This window comes from Carassius carassius, chromosome 10 (genome assembly GCF_963082965.1).
Source record: "Carassius carassius chromosome 10, fCarCar2.1, whole genome shotgun sequence".
Taxonomy (NCBI): Eukaryota; Metazoa; Chordata; class Actinopteri; order Cypriniformes; family Cyprinidae; genus Carassius; species Carassius carassius.
The window spans coordinates 5524092-5542438 of NC_081764.1; the positions used below are offsets into that span (position 1 = coordinate 5524092).

General features: G+C 38.1%; 1 protein-coding gene across 4 annotated transcripts in view; it reads right to left on the reverse strand.

Annotated features, from left to right (window-relative positions):
* Nucleotides 1-18347, reverse strand: part of LOC132151609 (polyhomeotic-like protein 2) — a 30608-nt gene that overhangs the window by 4563 nt on the left and 7698 nt on the right. For 2 of the 4 annotated variants that reach the window (XM_059559826.1, XM_059559825.1), the window contains exons 2-10: nucleotides 12598-12847; nucleotides 10035-10193; nucleotides 9852-9929; nucleotides 9565-9726; nucleotides 8803-8952; nucleotides 6595-6871; nucleotides 3116-3495; nucleotides 2869-3028; nucleotides 149-357 (exon numbers count right to left, since the gene is read on the reverse strand). In XM_059559826.1, coding sequence (XP_059415809.1) covers nucleotides 149-357; nucleotides 2869-3028; nucleotides 3116-3495; nucleotides 6595-6871; nucleotides 8803-8952; nucleotides 9565-9726; nucleotides 9852-9929; nucleotides 10035-10193; nucleotides 12598-12786 — 1764 coding nt within the window. In that variant the 5' untranslated portion in view covers nucleotides 12787-12847. Of the gene's footprint in view, nucleotides 1-148; nucleotides 358-2868; nucleotides 3029-3115; nucleotides 3496-6594; nucleotides 6872-8802; nucleotides 8953-9564; nucleotides 9727-9851; nucleotides 9930-10034; nucleotides 10194-12597; nucleotides 12848-16585; nucleotides 16736-18347 lie in introns of those variants that run through there. The other 2 variants (XM_059559824.1, XM_059559823.1) reach the window with 2 other exon arrangements.

The following is an 18347-nucleotide window of genomic DNA, read 5'->3' on the forward strand; positions in this document are numbered from 1 at the left end:
AAACAATTACAATAAACTGAATTAATAATAATAATAGTGTTATCTTAAATGTACTATTATGAATCATTCTAAAATTGTCCACTATTCGAAAATAAGATGTAGTAGTTGTAGTTGTTGTATTAGTATTGGTGTTATTATTGTAGCTCACAGGGAATGGCTCAGCTCCCTCCTGAATGACAAAACCCTCGATGACATGCGTAAGGACATGTGGCTTCACTATGGCTTGAGGTGGCTTGTTCACGCCGTTCTGTGCCACACTTCCCGTCACAGCTGCTGGAGGTGGCTCGCTCGAGGCTGCCGAGGTCATGGTCGGTGTCACATGTTCTCCCGTGGGGTCACGTGCTGTCTCCACAGAGCCTGGCGCACAGGAACAAAGCATCGGCTCATCACCAAAGCAACCACAACAACATCATCAGATCAAACATCAGCAGCCGCCAGTGTTTACAGATGCTGGAAATAACATACAAACAATGCACTTATAAGGTTACCATTAAGGAATAGTTCAGCCAAAACTGAAAAATAATATCTCTTAAACCAGCCTAAGATAGCTGATTCATTATGTTTTTCAGCACAATATACTCCCATGCCATCACAACCCACATGAAAAACTACTAAAGAAATTTATAGTAAATACTCTAGTGTTTTTGAACCATATATAGTATAGCAAAGTGTATATATTATAGTATTTACCACTTTGGTAATGAATGATACAGCATACTGTAGTTTTAACTATAGAGAACTGATAAACTCTAATAAATACTGTATATAGTACACTTTAGTTTTTACTACAGTAAACGGAAGTGTATTGTAGTATAATATACCCTATAGTTGTAAAAAACTTAGTACAGTATTGGGTATATTAATTTGTTTATATTAGTATGGTGGTTATATTACCACAGGAACTACTGAATTATCACACCAAATTAGTTCATTACTATAGTACTTTCTCAGTCAAGAAAATGGGTTAACGTTACCGTGTTTACATGATCACGTGCGCTGTCAGTTTATTAAACATAATCGGTTTAAGAACACACACCAAACGCAGTTATCAATGGTTTAACGTCAAATTTCTTCCAATTAGAGCGGCGCGTGCGATAGCGCCATTTTTTATCTCGACTCAACTCTGCCAAATGATATTTGACAACAACCGACGTCTGAGGGGAATTATCAGCCAATAACGATTTATATTTTATTTGTTCCCCACACAAAGCTATATATAATTTCGGAATACGCACTAAGTGTTTTGATGGCATCCACCGTCACTGTATGGACGAGATGTCAAAAGACATAAACCGTTTCTCCGTTTCAAGTACACAAAGTTCGGACTTTCGGATTTGGCAAGTTCGACTCGGGAGCGCGAACTCCTGAATACAGGAGAACACAAATCTGGTATAATCCTGCGAAATGGAATAGCAGCGTACGTAATAAAGTCACTGATTGGACAAGATGTCAAAAGACATAGCCTACTGAAGTTCACTGAAGAACGGAAATAAGGTTGGGATGAAATGAGAGTGAGCAAATGATTTCATTTTGTGCGAAATATTCACGTTAACGTACTTGAGGAAACATGCCACCATCATTAGGCGTCTAAATCTAAATTCTCTCTCTCTCTCTCTCTCTCTCTCTCTCTCTCTCTCTCTCTCTCTCTCTCTCAAAAAAGGTTCTTTTGTATTACTATTCCTTTCAGTCTGCGCTGTATTTAAATCAACGTTAATACACTAGACTGGCTTCAGTTACGTCGCGTTTTTCTTTTAAGCCCACTAACAAAAACACAAGACGTACTGTAGCTTACCGACAAAGCGCAATAAAAAGTCATTTCCCACAGTTGCGCTCCTCAATTCCGTCTCAAAACCCGGGGTAAGCCTCATTCCCACACGCCTGATTATACCAATGACAGTATCCAGACTCCTCCACGCTTGTGATTCCACGCAACACGCAGTATGCGCTGCTTCTTTTCTAGTGCTCCACTCCCACGCACGAGCGCTGCACATTCTGCCAGAAAGGCGGTTCAGTCTTTCTCTGGATGGCAGCAGCCTCGAGTGGCAGGTCACATGACTCTGTAGAGGTTCAATGAATCTTTCACTGGCTGGTGGCAGCGGTTGTGCCTTCTATGCAGGTTATATTGGGCATTATCTGATGGTAGGAAAATACCCTTGTCCAAAACCAGTTTGTCTGTTAAGGTACTGACTGATTGTGCAGCAAAGCTGCTAGTTCCTTCAGCCAGGCAAGGAAGTCACGTGACTGGCCCAGAGTCAATTCTAGTCCATATTGCTCTATGTGGGAATTGCATGCCACCCCCATCCTACTACCTCTTTCTTTGGCAAATGTGGTTCACCATGTGGGTGTTAAAATCCTTGTATTTTAATGATTAAATTATTTTTTTATGGTTTGCATACTTGTACACAAAATATTGAGGGAATTCGAAGTGCAGATAACAGGCAGATTTGTATGTGCATTTAGTTGAAAACGTAGTTGTAACCGTATTTTGATCCAAGTTAAATAGTGTGTGTATGTATATACAGGGGTGCTGCACAAGATCCCGGGCCCTATGCATAGGCATTCCTAATGGCCGATGATCCGACACCCCTGTGTGTATATATATATATATATATATATATATATATATATATAGAAAGAGAGAGAGAGACAGAAAAAGTGTATATAAAGAGGTATAATAAGGTGGTTATTACTGTGTTTTCATGGAATCTTTGTGTTCTAGTAATCATGTATTGACTTGCAGTTTTATGACTGCATTATTTGATTGTGAAACCATACTTGTAATGGGCTTCTCCTTGTATGCGGAAGCATACTTGGCAAAAAGCTCTTTCTGATTCTGATTCTGTAAATGTGAAAATTTGTCCACCGTACCTTGAGCTTGAGATGTAGTGTTTACAGTATCAGCTTTGGATTGTTCAGGGGGGTCGGTGCCTTGGGTTGTAGTGGTTGGCTGCATTTGTACTGGGGGACAAATCTCTCTTACCACCAAAGAGGTGGGCTTCTCCTTGTCATCTTGAACAAGTCTTGAACTCTAAATAGTATAGAAGTAGTTAGTTGCTTCTGATTTGTATACATTATCTTTAATTTATAATAAGGCTGTAATAAGGGAGTCCATTACCTGGCTTTGTGCCGGTTGGATTTGGAGATTGATGGCTGTCAGTTGGACCGGTTGAGCTTTTGCATGGGTCAGGCCTGTGTGTGAGCCATGCTGGTTAAGTGCATGGTGGCTTACAGTTGAATGGAAGATGGTGGCCTGTTGACTTTGAGCCGTTCCCTGGTTGTGAAGTGCTGGTTTAGACAAAACTGGAATGGTCCCTGCTGCCGATGAAGTCTGGGCGGAGCTCTGGATGGCAAGTGAAGCTGTGTGTTGGTGGGGCTGGACGGAGGCGGTCTGCAGTAACTGGGGCTGGGTTCTTGAGGTGGGTGGGGCTTGGGGTTTAATAACAAACTGCTGCGGCTGTTGCTTAATCAGGGCCTGTGGCTGGATTTGGGAATACGCTGGAAAGAGAAACCACAGACAAACACTTACTATTACATACTGTTTCACATGACTACACATTACACTAAAGGTTGCAAATATAAAACAACAGTAACAGGTACATGTAATTTCATACATTTAGACAATGTTCTTTCAAGCTGGCATGAGTAAATTCCTAAACTGCACAGGTTTCCCTCAGTCATGGGAATTTTAAAATTCAGTTTTCTATCCCTGGAAACTTCAAAAGTTATAATCCATATGCTCTATTTTTTTTTCTCAATTTAATAATGCTCTTGTTAAAGTAACATTGCAAGCCATTAGTGAATTCTGATTTGTAAGCAAATTTATTTAGTCAATGAATCCGTTTGGAAACAGTTTATAAATCCATTTTCAGTAGTGAATCAGTCTGAATATAAATGTCTCTTTAAAATATTTATCCAGGAACTCATAAACATGGCAATTACATGGAAAAGTCATACAAAGTCAAATGTGTGGGAACCTTGACTCCATCTCAACAAATTTAGTTTAACTTTTTTTTATTGTTCAGTTTGTCTTTTTTTTTTCTTTTCTGTATCTAATAACATTCGTCTCAGTGCTTTGGTTTTCCAGTACCACTTCTGTATCCAGGACTACAACATTGGAAACTGGATGAGTATTAAAACTGTGATTAGGTTTTTGACTGGAAGAATTGCAGGAAAGTGTGTTAAAATAAAATTTTAACTCAGCAGGAGAACATTCAGGCACACAAAACCTTAAGAGTTGGGCACGTTGAGATCACAAAAAGAATCTGAATAACTCTCAACTGGTTGGAAAGTTAGCTAGCATGTGGTTTTTGTTTATATATATACGCTTGTGTGTTCTGTTACATGAAATGCACACAGGATATACAAAGCAGAAATCAGGAACAAATACAGCCTTTCTTTAAAACTGTTAATAGCAAACAGAAAAGGTTCAGTGTGGGAATGTTCTTCCATCTTAATGTGAATGGTGTAGGATGGTGTGTTCAGATGACTCAATCCTCTGTGCTCACTTTCTCTCACTCTCTCTTTCTCCCGGATGTTCAGAATAAGGAGTTGATGAGTTATTCCCTGCAGATCGCAACCCTGGAAAACCCCGAAATTTCCTGTTGAACGTTCAGCTATATGCAAAGCCACAACACATAACACATTAAAACAATGACATATATGCTTGAAGACATACAATATGTACATTTTCGCATGTTGGGCTGAATCAGATCTCTGAAATCTCTCATGTATCTTGCGAATAGAGAAACACTTTTCCCGAGACAAAAACCTGTATGTATAGATAGAGGATATGTATCTCTAGAGGATACTCTCAGAAGAGATCAGTGTCTTAGACTGTGCTCAGTTTAACTCCAGTAAGCTTTTTTTTGAGGATGATTTCACTTTAGTAGTTTGAGTGCAGTTGATATCTGTGGGTCTTTTATACTTTCTTTTAACAAGCCCTCTGGTGTGTGGTGGTTTTCAAAGGAATAGTCTCAATCATTTGTTACAAAAATAAAAGGGAGAGTGCATTCAACTTCAAATCAAGCTATTTTTACCATTTTTCACTGTTCCTACAGAACAAAAACAAGGAGTGAAATCGGACAATCAGCTGGGAATCATATTCTCAAGAGATCATATTTATTGCAAATAGTAAGACTTTTTATAGCAAAATCTCCAGTCCAGTCTCTTTCTAGTATCCAAGTACACATTATTTTTAATCTAATATTCAGATTTTAATAACATTAGGACATTTCTTAAAAGTAAACTGAACAATTAATCTAAGAGAATAATCCAGGATGAGTTTCCAGATTTGTGAATATCATTTATGTACAAGGGTAAACCATGCATCATAACAGATCACATCAGCTCTCTGGAGCACACTGCCATGGAAACAACATCCCAACCCACTGAGGCTCAGTTGGACCCTCTCAAACACACTTGTTCAATCAAACTGAAGCTTGTTTAAGCATTTCATTTCGGTCATTCTGGTATTTTTGTACATAAACAGTGGCATAAACCGTGCACCTGCAAATGATGTGAAAGAAAAGAAATGCAGCTCTATCAAGAAACTGAAACGAAGCGAGTTTATACTGATGCACAAATGTAGCTACACACTAAAGAGAAGCACGTTTCATTACAAATATACCTCTTTTAAATATCCAGTTGTCTTTATTTTATCCCAACCATCAATCATCAGTATTTATAAATACTTTTATCCCACATTTCTTCTTTTCTGGAATGTGAAATGTGTGTGTGTTTTTTTCCCTTCCTTTTTTCCTTTTTTTTGTTCTTCGCCACTTTTTACCTCCTTTTATTCTTGGACCTGATGTGGAAAAGTATTTTTTTTAAATAGAAAACTCCTATTTTAACTTCTTTTGGCACTTGACTGGTACTAATATTGAACCCTGGAGCTACCCTTTAAGATTTACAAAAAAAATTTTTTTTTGTAACAAAAAAAAATCTAGGTCTTTTTAAATTTAAAAAAAAAACTAAACACATAGCAGAATCTCTACCAGCCTTGACACGTCCAAGTACCTGCTTCTGAGTGTGCAGGATACTTGCCCTGTGTGAGCTGTTATGATTAAAGACCACAGGAATGATGGATGGCAGTTGACAGATGTTGACAGGCACTGAAAGACTCATCTGAGAAAGTGCGTGCCCTTCAAAGGCCACATATGCATTAATGCACTTGAGCTTAAGCCATGTAGAACAAATGTAGCCTCTGGTGCATTTCTCCTTTCTTTGGTACTTAGTGTGTAACATGATGGACAGACATGTGAAGCTGGAGCTTATAAGAGTGCATTTCTGTTTAAATTAATTGAAGCTTTCAGTTTGTTTAAAGACCAAATGTGCACACACACAACAATTTCTGGACCATTTTGGATAAAAGGTGCTTGATGACAACATTATTAGCTCAAATATAAGCCAAAGTAAGAAAAGATACTAGAAGTAACTGAATTTGTTGAGCATCTTTGTGGAGAGAACACCGTGTGAAATTGAGAAAGAAAAAACACTCATTGCAAAAAATGCCTCAGAAAAGTAAAATAGTTCTTAGAAAAGATCAGGTGTTGTAATATTTTAGCGGCACTATAGGTGATATGGGTCTGAGTTTACCTGGTGCGAGTAAGGGATGTGATGAGGAAACATTACGACTCATGTTAACTGCTTTCATCTCGGTTTGCCCTTCCTCTACTTTCTTCACTCCATCCGTGGAAGCAGTGTTCACATTGCTTTTCCCAGTGTCTGAGCTGGAAGCACTCTGGCTGGATGTTTTGATGAGTGGGGTGGGCTGAATGGAGACGGGGGTCTGCTTTAAACTCAGTGCCTGCAGACCTGAGGACTGAGAGGTGGAAGACGCCCCCTGCTGGCTGCGCAGGGCAAGATTCTGCACCTGGGAAAGTTATAAATGTACTAATAAACCTTTTTTTATATTGAAATATATATAAAACATTTAAGTTGTTGTATTTAAAAAGTAATATTTTGCATAGAATTACATAGGCTAAAGATCCTAATGTAATGTGCACACTACTTCTATTGGAATATTTATTAGAAATTGGAGCCAATTATGATGGTCCTAATCCTCATGTGATCAAATAAGGATCTTTAACAAATGAACTACTGGATAAACTGGATTTTTTTTATGATTCAATTTATTAATATTCCTATGCTATTCATTATTATTAAATATTGGAATATTTATGGTATAATTATTAATTTGTATTATTAGTAATTGGTAATATAATTAACAGTATTGCATTGGACATTAAAGTGGGGGGCTACAGGCTTCCTTCTGACGTCAAGGATAGAACATTTTATCCAATTAACAAACATATCAGGGTTTTCTTTTCGGATTGATTCCTTAAAGTATTTCTAGATAAAAGAGTCTGCTGAATGAATACATGTACAATAAATGTTCCAAATTATAATTGAAATACCAAGTAATCCTATAAATAATCCTTTAGGATTTTTGTGCATCAAGCCATGCAAGATTTTATGAATGCTTCATGAAGATAACTGTTTTAAACAGCATATTCACGAATTCAAATGAGAACTGCTTGTGCAATCATGGGTACTTTTGGATGTGGATGTACAACCCAAATTCCGGAAAAGTTGGGACGTTTTTTACATTTTAATAAAATGAAAACTAAAGGAATTTCAATATGCATAACATCATCAAAAGATTCAGAGAAACTGGAGAAATCTCTGTGCGTAAGGGACAAGGCCGGAGACCTTTATTGGATGCCCGTGGTCTTCGGGCTCTCAGACGACACTGCATCACTCATCGGCATGATTGTGTCAATGACATTACTAAATGGGCCCAGGAATGCTTTCAGAAACCACTGTCGGTAAACACAATCCGCCGTGCCATCAGCAGATGCCAACTAAAGCTCTATCATGCAAAAAAGAAAGCCATATGTGAACATGGTCCAGAAGCGCCGTCGTGTCCTGTGGGCCAAGGCTCATTTAAAATGGACTATTTCAAAGTGGAATAGTGTTTTATGGTCAGACGAATCCAAATTTGACATTCTTGTTGGAAATCACGGACGCCGTGTCCTCCGGGCTAAAGAGGAGGGAGACCTTCCAGCATGTTATCAGCGTTCAGTTCAAAAGCCAGCATCTCTGATGGTATGGGGGTGCATAAGTGTATACGGTATGGGCAGCTTGCATGTTTTGGAAGGCTCTGTGAATGCTGAAAGGTATATAAAGGTTTTAGAGCAACATGTGCTTCCCTCCAAACAACGTCTATTTCAGGGAAGGCCTTGTTTATTTCAGCAGGACAATGCAAAACCACATACTGCAGCTATAACAACAGCATGGCTTCGTCGTAGAAGAGTCCGGGTGCTAACCTGGCCTGCCTGCAGTCCAGATCTTTCACCTATAGAGAACATTTGGCGCATCATTAAACGAAAAATACGTCAAAGACGACCACGAACTCTTCAGCAGCTGGAAATCTATATAAGGCAAGAATGGGACCAAATTCCAACAGCAAAACTCCAGCAACTCATAGCCTCAATGCCCAGACGTCTTCAAACTGTTTTGAAAAGAAAAGGAGATGCTACACCATGGTAAACATGCCCCGTCCCAACTATTTTGAGACCTGTAGCAGAAATCAAAATTGAAATGAGCTCATTTTGTGCATAAAATTGTAAACTTTCTCAGTTTAAACATTTGCTATGTTATCTATGTTCTATTGTGAATAAAATATTGGCTCATGTGATTTGAAAGTCTTTTAGTTTTCATTTTATTAAAATTTAAAAAACGTCCCAACTTTTCCGGAATTCGGGTTGTATTACAGTAGTGTATATCAGCACGTGTGTGTACCTGCGCAGAGGCAGACTGTGTGTTTTTGGCTGTGTTAGTGTCAGACTGTAGAGCAGTTACTGTAGCTGTAGGAGCCAGGATCAGCTGAGGGGACAGAGGGACGGCTCGGCCCAGACTCCTGGCTACATGCACAAGATTACTCTGCTGAGCCTAAAATAATCACACACAAAGATTCTCATTAAAATCACATCCTCAGGAAGCTCTCCATCATACTCTGGTATACCCAGTATTACCCAGTTTGCAGTATAACCAGTATGCAGAACCATGTTTAGATTACAACCATGGCATTAGACTACAACAGTAAAAACATGGATTATGCATATTTCAACTATTATTTTCATTTTATATATATATATATATATATATATATATATATATATATATATATATATATATATTATATATTATATATTATATATATTATATATTATATATTGTATATATTAAAAAAGTCTGGAGTAATTATCTAGACATTACATTAAATATATTACAACTTTACTTGTAAATAGAATTGTTAGGTGCTTTATCTGTGATATATTGCTTAGAAAAATTTAATTAAAGTAAAGGGTCAAATGTTGTTTACATTTATTATCAGTCGCCTAATTTAACCGAATTCAACCTATTTATTTCTAGCATTCAGCAAGAAAGCAATGACTGATTAAGAGTCAATGTCTCACTCCTAAATATATAGGCTATATAATATAGAAAGCAGCTTCACAAGCATGAAAGACTCTTGTGTTGTGGTTATACAGGTGTGCTCACCATCTGGGCCCGCAGGTACATTTGAGCTTGGCTGGCTGTGAGGGTGGAGCTTGTGGCGTTGCCTAACAACACAGCTTGCTGGGTTATCCCAGAGGGGGCGGAGTTTACGCTCTGTGCACGACTGATCAGCTGAGCAGCAGCAGGGGACGTGGTTAAATTAATCTGTGGGAAAAAGAGAGACGGAGTTGTGACATTAGCAGCCTGAATGTTATGTCACATGCAAACTAAGATATTGACGTGATTATAATGTGCTTGTTTTCAGTGGCTGCATCCAAATAATAGCTTACTGTGGTCTGTGATGACCCGCTCTGGGTAGACAGGGTCCCATTCTGGTTCGAACTCTGCCTGCCAGCTGCTAAACTGGCCTGAGAGGGAGAAACCATGTCAGACAGAGAGTGTACAGTAAGTGTATTTGGGTGTATTATGTGTATGTCTTGCTGTAGAAGACTATGGATGCTACTGTAACTGACCTGCTGCACTGCTGCGAGGCTCTGGAGCTGCGCTGTGCTGAGGTGCTGCTGCTGTAGAGCTGCCGTTTGGAGCATCAGATGCTGCTGCTGAGCTGCATACATCTGCTGCAGGTACTGCGCCGCTGTGCTGGGCTGCCTGTGTAGAGCCTGCTGGATCACCTACCATTCAAGAGAGAGAAAAAAAAAGTGAGAACATAGATTCAATGTCAATAATATCGAAATTGCTTCACATACAGAGCAATGAGATTAGCAAATTCTGCAGATTCTTTAAGGATTTTTTATTTTTCCTGAAAAAAAAATGACTTTGATAATCTTACATCCCCTCTTGAGTTTTTAATCTAAGTAGTGTCTCAAACTTGTTGCTCATATTTGCCAAGATAACAATCAAAGTCAGAAATCATCATTTAAATGGGGAGACACGTCTGCATTTTTATAGTTCTGTTTCCATTGGTATATGAAGTGAAGTGTGGCCAAGTATGGTGACTCAAGTGGGCAGGCATATTGCTGCGGCACCAGGGGAGCAGTTGGGGGTTTGGTGCCTTGCTTAAGGGTCTCACCTCAGTTGTGGTACTGAGGGTGGAAGAGACCACTGGTTGTTCACTCCGCCTACCTACAGTACAATTCCTGCCGGACCTGAGACACGAACCTCCCAACCTTTGGAATATAAGTCCGACTCTCTAACCAATAGCCCATAACGTGTTAACATTTGTATCATGTATTTCTATTGTATTCGTCTTAAGATGTTTGAGAGAAACATCTGCCAAAGCTGATTGTGATGAGTGGGTCCGGGCCGGGGCAGGGCCGAGAGCCGTGGGAAACGGAGCGAGGCCGTGGAGTAAATTATAATGAGCGACACCTGCACCACTCATCACACTGATAAATTAAATCAAATTAAATTAAATCATAAGTGGCTCCAAGTTAAAATTTTTTTATAGGTCAGACTGAAATCAGAATCTTTTCATTCTTACATGGCAACTTTTTGCTTTGTTCCATCATATACAATAAAAAAAAAAAAAAAATCAAAAACATAATATATATATATATATATATATAAAATTTGTATTTGTCTCCTCCTTTTGGTCAGAAAATTAACTGCAACAAACTTGAAAGACATTCCAGTATCTCAGATTCTTCTGTTGTATATCACTTCCCATTTTTCTTTCAAGGTCAGCCTTGATGTTTATGATGGTAATATTATCATCATATTAACATTACATGATTAAGAAAATGTTTAATATTAGCTACTGTATTTCAATACTTGTTTATATACACATAAGCCATTGCAAGTGTAATAACTCATAACAACAATCCATTGATATTGTATAGGATGTTACATTTTATGATATTTATGTTTAATGACAACCAAATATACATCCAATATAAAAAAAAATATTTTGTATTGTCAAACTCTAATAATAATGTTACTTACTAAAAATTGCAAACCATATGAACACCTACCTAGTTTAACAGTTGTTCTGTAATACTGATTCTGAGCTAGCATCCCATAACATTCAGAACAGAATCAAAACAAGATAAATACCTGAATGAATAGTCAGAGCAGACGTTCAAACAACACGTTCATTACATGATAATAGTGTAGAGAAGTGCTTCGTTCTCGTCACTAATAGTACCTTTCTATTGTTTTCTCCCAGCTATGTTCACCATTATCCCGCATTTCTGTTTGTCTCATCCTTTATGTCCTCACTGAACTGCCCACAACCACACAGTTGCTAGGCAACAGGCATCCTGACCCCTGGTCTTGGCATGAGTAAAGTGCAGCCTGAACTAAGTTTAATGAACAGTGTTGCTTGTGTCTGATCATGCACTGATTTGAGAATACAGCTGGGTCTTTCCTGCTATGCAGTATATTTCTATGTCAATATCATATATATATAAATATATAGTTAGGTTTCTTTACACAATTAAGTGAACATTGGTGCAGTTTAAATAATTTAACTACTTTAGTCTGACTGGATGTTGCCAATTTTTGCCATTAACTCATATCATGTAAAGCACTTTGAGCTGCATTTTATGCATGAAGTGTGCTGTACATCATGATCAAAATAATAATAATTATTATCATTAACAATATTAATGTTAATAACAAAAACAACAACAGCAATAACATTGTATTGGGCCCCTCATATTACTATTATTATTATTTTTGAAAAAAAGCATCAAATTAATGATTATTACAGTGTTTAAATTGAATATAAGATTATCAATATCACATTTGGCTGAAATCTAGCAAGTGTCTAATTCCCAGCCACTTAAATTACATGTTAATAATGTCAATAATGAACCTGGAGTAATAATCATACCAGCAGATGGCAGTATGGACTTAAAGTCCAATAATTAAACATTTAAGCAAGAACAAAGTGATGTGTGGTGCAATGCAGTGAGTGATTATACATGTAAGTTCGACAAGCAGACATGTGGTGAATCGTAAACATGCACAAAATATTATCAACAGAGTTACTATGCATTTCTGAACTTAGTTGTCCATATTTGAACTGACTGATTCTGCCAGATGGTTCAGTTTTAGGGTGAGTGTGACGCGCACCTGTACAGTCTGTCGGTCAGGTATGCTGCTGTATACAGATATCTGTGGAACGGCCGGTCTGCTGTTGCTGGTGGAGCTGACAGTGCTGGCAGTGGAGGCACTGGTGGTGCCTGTGGAGTTAGTGGTGGAGGTATTGGTGCCTGTACTGCTGCTAGCACTGGAGGCAGGAGTGCTCTGCTCACCCTCCATAGTGCCGCCCCGATGCTTCACCTTTGACCCACGACCACACCGCTGCCAAACTCGACGCAAGCTGAGAGAGACAAAGAATAAGAATTTGTGAATTCATGTTAAAAAAATTCCTTTCTTTTGTTGAGATCATCGAGACACTGAAGCTATTTTTAGTTGATAGTTATGAAATTTGATGCGTTAACATAAAGAGTATCAAAGTGGTATCATGTTATTTAGACAGTACCAAGAAAATGCCATGTTTTTGAATGGTAATTGGCCCTTTGCAGGGACTTTGATTGACAGGCGAATCTGCCATTTTTGTCCAACAAACCAGACAGGAGAGTAGATTAACGTCAGTGGACTTCAACTTGAAAAATGGTTTTCTGTGGTTATTTCATGCTATAACTAGTGGATATAAAATAGCCATAAAACTGTATTTATTGTTTGAATTTCTTAAAAAATGAAAAAATTTGTTTTTTTGTTTTGCTTTGTTTCATACCAAAAGTAACCTGCTCTGTTTTGTCTGTCGGACTGTGTTGTCAGTTTTCTCTTTACTCTGCAATGTATTTTTCACTGCATGAGAACATCATGTGTAGCGTGAGAGCTGTATGGCTTGTCATAGCAACAGTAACTAAGGGGGGCAGGTCTTTGTGAAGGGTCAATTAGGGCGGCACGATTTGGGGAAAAAAATAAATTGTGATTTTTATGATAAAATTCAAGAGCAAAAATGTTGTGCCTGCACAATTTGGCCAAAATTGTGTGATATGATATATCAATGAGCACGTTTATGCACACCAGTAAGCTGATAACTCACAAATATAACCTGTTTTCCCCGTTTACATGCACATCATTAACCTGACAACTCAAGTAAGCTGTGTTTACATGACTTCATTAATAAATCAGGTTATTTCCCTGTAGTGACGTTCAAATATAATAATTTGCATATCTGACTCAGAGTATTCCATACATCTGTCAGCTGTGATGTTAAATTAAGCTTGTAACATGTCTGGAAACTTACAGCTCATAGCCTATATTATCCTCTCATGCCGTTATAAATGTGGCATTGTGACTGAACCACGTCTACTTCTGCTGTACGAGATGAGAACACATTTTTATCATTTTCTGAGTCATGAAAAAGTCTGCTTTTGTGATGTATTTCCTTCTTTCTTTACTGCAAGATGTTTGCTCGGTCTAGATGCGCATAAATCTGCACTAACAATGCGTACCTGTCACGTATCACACATGCACACTTCAATAAACCAACAGAAAGCGGGTTATTGCTTTCACATGTCGTGTGAAATCGGAGTGAGAGGAAAAAAACTACCTGTTGCGACCGGTTTATGCTTACACCGTTCATGACCTTACTCCAGGTTACCACGTTTACATGACCAAGTGTGTTTACAGCTTATTATGTGACATTATAATTATATATCAAAATGACATTATAATTGCATTTAAGTTCATCCCGGACACAAGTGTCCAGTTACCACCACAAGAACAGCAATGGAAGATGGATTACACATCGAGTCAGAAGAGATGCCCATGTCAATATGTGATACAGAGCCATGTTAAAAGTTGTCAAACAATACTTGATGCAACAAAGCTTTACTCTTTTGGTTTAGTCAGCTTTTATAGAGAGGCATTAAAGAAATCATCTTGGTTCAATACAAGTCAAGATTTTCCAACATGCAGTTGATTACCACAGACAATAATTTCAATTTTAAGTTTTAAGTTGGAAAAGCACTGCACATTTATGTCTATAGATGTAGTTTAGGATCAGTTTTTTTTTATTTTGAAAGATGTTGATATTTTTCAGTAATAATGCATTTAATTAATCGAAAGTGGCAGTAAAGACTTTTCTAATGTCAAAAGATTTCTATTTCAGGTAAAAACTTTTCTTTTTTAACTCTATTTACCAGAATCCTGAAAAGTATCAGTTTCCATAAAAATATGAAGCAGCACAACTATTTTCAGCATTGATAATAAAAAATGTCTCTTGAGTGGCAAATCAGCATATTAGAATGATTTCTGAAGGATCATGTGACACTGAAGACTGGAGTAATGATGCTGTAAATTAAGCTTTGCATCACAGGAATAAATTGCATTTTAAAATATATTCAAGAGAAAGGTTATTTTGAATTGAAACAATATTTCACAATATTTTACTGTATTTTGATCAGCTTCGGTGAAAATAAGAGAATGTGTTCTCAATTCTCCAGAATGTGTTTTTGCATGAGCGTCCATTATAAGTGCATTCTGTAAACATGATGCATGTTTTTAGACCGAGTTGAAATCATTATCTGTGATAATCAACAGCATGTCAAGCATGCAGTGGGCAGAGCTTGTTTTGAATCTGAAACATTCTTTAAAGTTAGACATGAATATCATAAGTATGACAAGAGAATCATATGACTGCTCATCCAATGATACAAACATTAAGCATGTAATCAAGGCTAATGAATGGAAAATAGGTGCCACAGCTGAGGGTTCACCATCACTGGAATCGCCATAGGCACTGCTGTTTAAATGACTTCTCTCCTTTTCTTTCCGTCTCTCTGTCTTTTGGGGTATGTTATTCAGGGACAGAAAGTGGTAATGGGATTGAGATGGGGGACAAAAAGAGAATTTGTGTTGGGAGGGGGGTAGCTTTAGAGGAGAAATTTGGCATGGTTTCAATTATACTCATTTAATTACTCACACACATGTGGTTGAGAACCACTAACCCCACACACTCTTAACCCCCTCCCTATCTACCCCAAATCGCCCCCACTTTATCCACAACAAACCATTATGCCCCCCCACCCTTTCTAAGTCTGTTATTACACCAAGACATGGTGTAATATCAATGAGGCCTCCCCTTAAGCCATTTCCTGCACTCCAAAGAACATAATGGAGTTGGGCATTGTAATTAGATAATCTAAATATAAGTCCTGAGCCTCATTAATATGCATTAATGGAAGGGCCATAGGGATATCTGAGAACATGGTTACAAAATTAGAATATTATTAAACGTATGTATGCACATGCTTGGCAGTTAAATGTACACAATGTGATTTTTGCAGTTGATATTGGTGAATTTATCAGATGGAACTAGAAAGAAACTTGGTTTATCAAGCATTTTGAAAGATTGTATATTGCAAACTTCAGAAATAGTAAATTAAATTTAAATTAAATTAAATTTATGCATTTAGCAGACGCTTTTATCCAAAGCGACTTGCAGTGCATTCAGGCTAACATTTTTTACCTAACATGTGTTCCCTGGGAATAGAACCCACAACCTTACACATAGTAGTACACACAGTACTATGGTAGTACTCATCGCAATCTTTTCAGATGATACCAGCTGTGTTTCTTAGTAAACACTAGGATGTGCTATGGTGGAAATGCATCATGGAATAGCATACACTCATGCTCAAAGCCTGCTTGGTTCATATTTAGCACTTGAGTGGGTCTGCTAATGAGAGGGAAGCTCTTATGTTGAATCAAAGTCACGGGCCCCACAGAGCCTTCCAGTCCAACCAACCCTATGCATTCAGCCAATTAGTGGCTCTCTACAGCATACAGTTTAAACAACTATTAAATGCACTGTCACCTTTAGCAGGGCTAAAAATAAGTCTGTCAGTAATTCCAAAACACAGAACAAATTAACAAACCATCCCAAAAAGCAAGAAAAGTCAAAGGGATTGGGTAAGATGGAAGGATGAGGATGGAAATGGGTGACATTGAAAACAGATGTGCATCAATATGCATGCACTGAGAGATTTCACAGAAATCCAGGTTAGCCAAGGGCCCACCTCCCAGACAATAACCTAGATCCTACCTTTTCTGAGGGGTAGCACGAGCTTCGTTTGGCCCCTTGGTGAGCCCCATGCCTCAGGACCCTAATGCTCCTTTGTCTAGTGTGCGTTCTGCACCCCAATCCTGCCAGATCACCGCTAGCATCCACTGTCCCAGTCGCCAGGCACAGACACACTCTCTCTCTCCGTGTTTCTCTCCATCTAACACACGCATGCAAACCCCCCCCCCCCCCCCCCCTCACAGTTCTGTGGTTTCCTAGCGACAGCCAACTGGGGGTGCCTTTTGGAGCCCTATTGCAGAGCTGTGTGCTGATTGGACAATTGGTTCTTCTCTAATGAGGATGATGGTAATGATTTGAACATGACCAGCCCCCCATCTCAGAACCTACACTGGTGATGGCTCGTCCTGCCTAAACAGAGGAAAAGACCTGTCCCAGAAAAAGAGACCTGGCTAGAAAATCTATATTTATGTTTAAAAAATATTTAGAAATGTTAACATGATTGCTAATTTTGTCTTTGTCAATACAATCATTATTGTTGTTTTGATACTACTTTAGGTTAGGTATTTCAATAAACCTCAATGCTGAGTATTAAAATTTGTTATATAAAATCATTTCTGTAACAGACCATGCTAAAATGCTAAAACACCCTAGAATCCTGGTGAGTTTATATTAGCTCATTCATTTTTTGCTTTAGAACAATACATCCAGAATGCTCTAGCAACCATTCGGCTGTCCTAACAGCCAAACTGCAGAGCATCATCTTAGCAACCATTCTCAATACTTAGCAACCACAAATCACCATCTTACCAACCATTCAAAATATAATAGAAACCACTATATCCACTATAATGGGATATAGTGGATATAACCACTATAGCTATATCCTAGCAACCACAAAGATTACCTTAGAAATGACACAGCAACTTCCTATAGGAACTATTCAAAACACGTAAGAAACCCCAAAGCTAAAACCTAGCAACCACCTAGCACTGTCCTGTAGTGGCTACCCAGATTATTTTAGAAACCACATAACAACATCTTAACAACAAACCAGAATAACCATAGAAACCACACAGTAACATTGTAGTAACCATTGAGAATACATTGATCACATAGCAATATTCTGACCTTAGAAACAGCATGGCAACATTCTAGCAACAGCAGTCAGTTAGCTATGTCATAGTAGCCACCCATATTACCTTAGAAGCTGTAGAGCAACATCCTAGGAACCATCCGGAATACCTTAGAAACCACATAGCAATGTTCTAATAACCACTCGGAGCACATTAGAAAGATCATGGCAACATCCTAGCAACAACCCAAAATACTTCAGAAACTGTGTAGCAACACGCTAGCAACCACTCATAATGCATAGCAACTGCCCAGAACAACATAGCAACACCCTGGCATTGTGGCAGTGAGTTTTACTGGAGAAAAGATTATCCTCAATTTTCTTATGCCGGTTTCACACTGCAGGGAAAACGGCTCGTTTCAGTCATACTCAAATATAGAAAGTGCTGTATATTATAGCCCCTTTTCTAATGCACCACCTAACTTGATAAACCCCTTCTCAAAGATTAATCTAGATTAATTTCAAAATCACAGTGAGATTAATCTAGATTAAAAGAATGTATCTATGCCCACCACTAATATATATATATATATATATATATATATATATATATATATATATATATGTGGTATTAACCAAGTTCAGTGTGTGTTCATAATATTCATATCAATTTCTTATAAGCTGTCAGTATGCTTTAGGCTTTGTAAATTA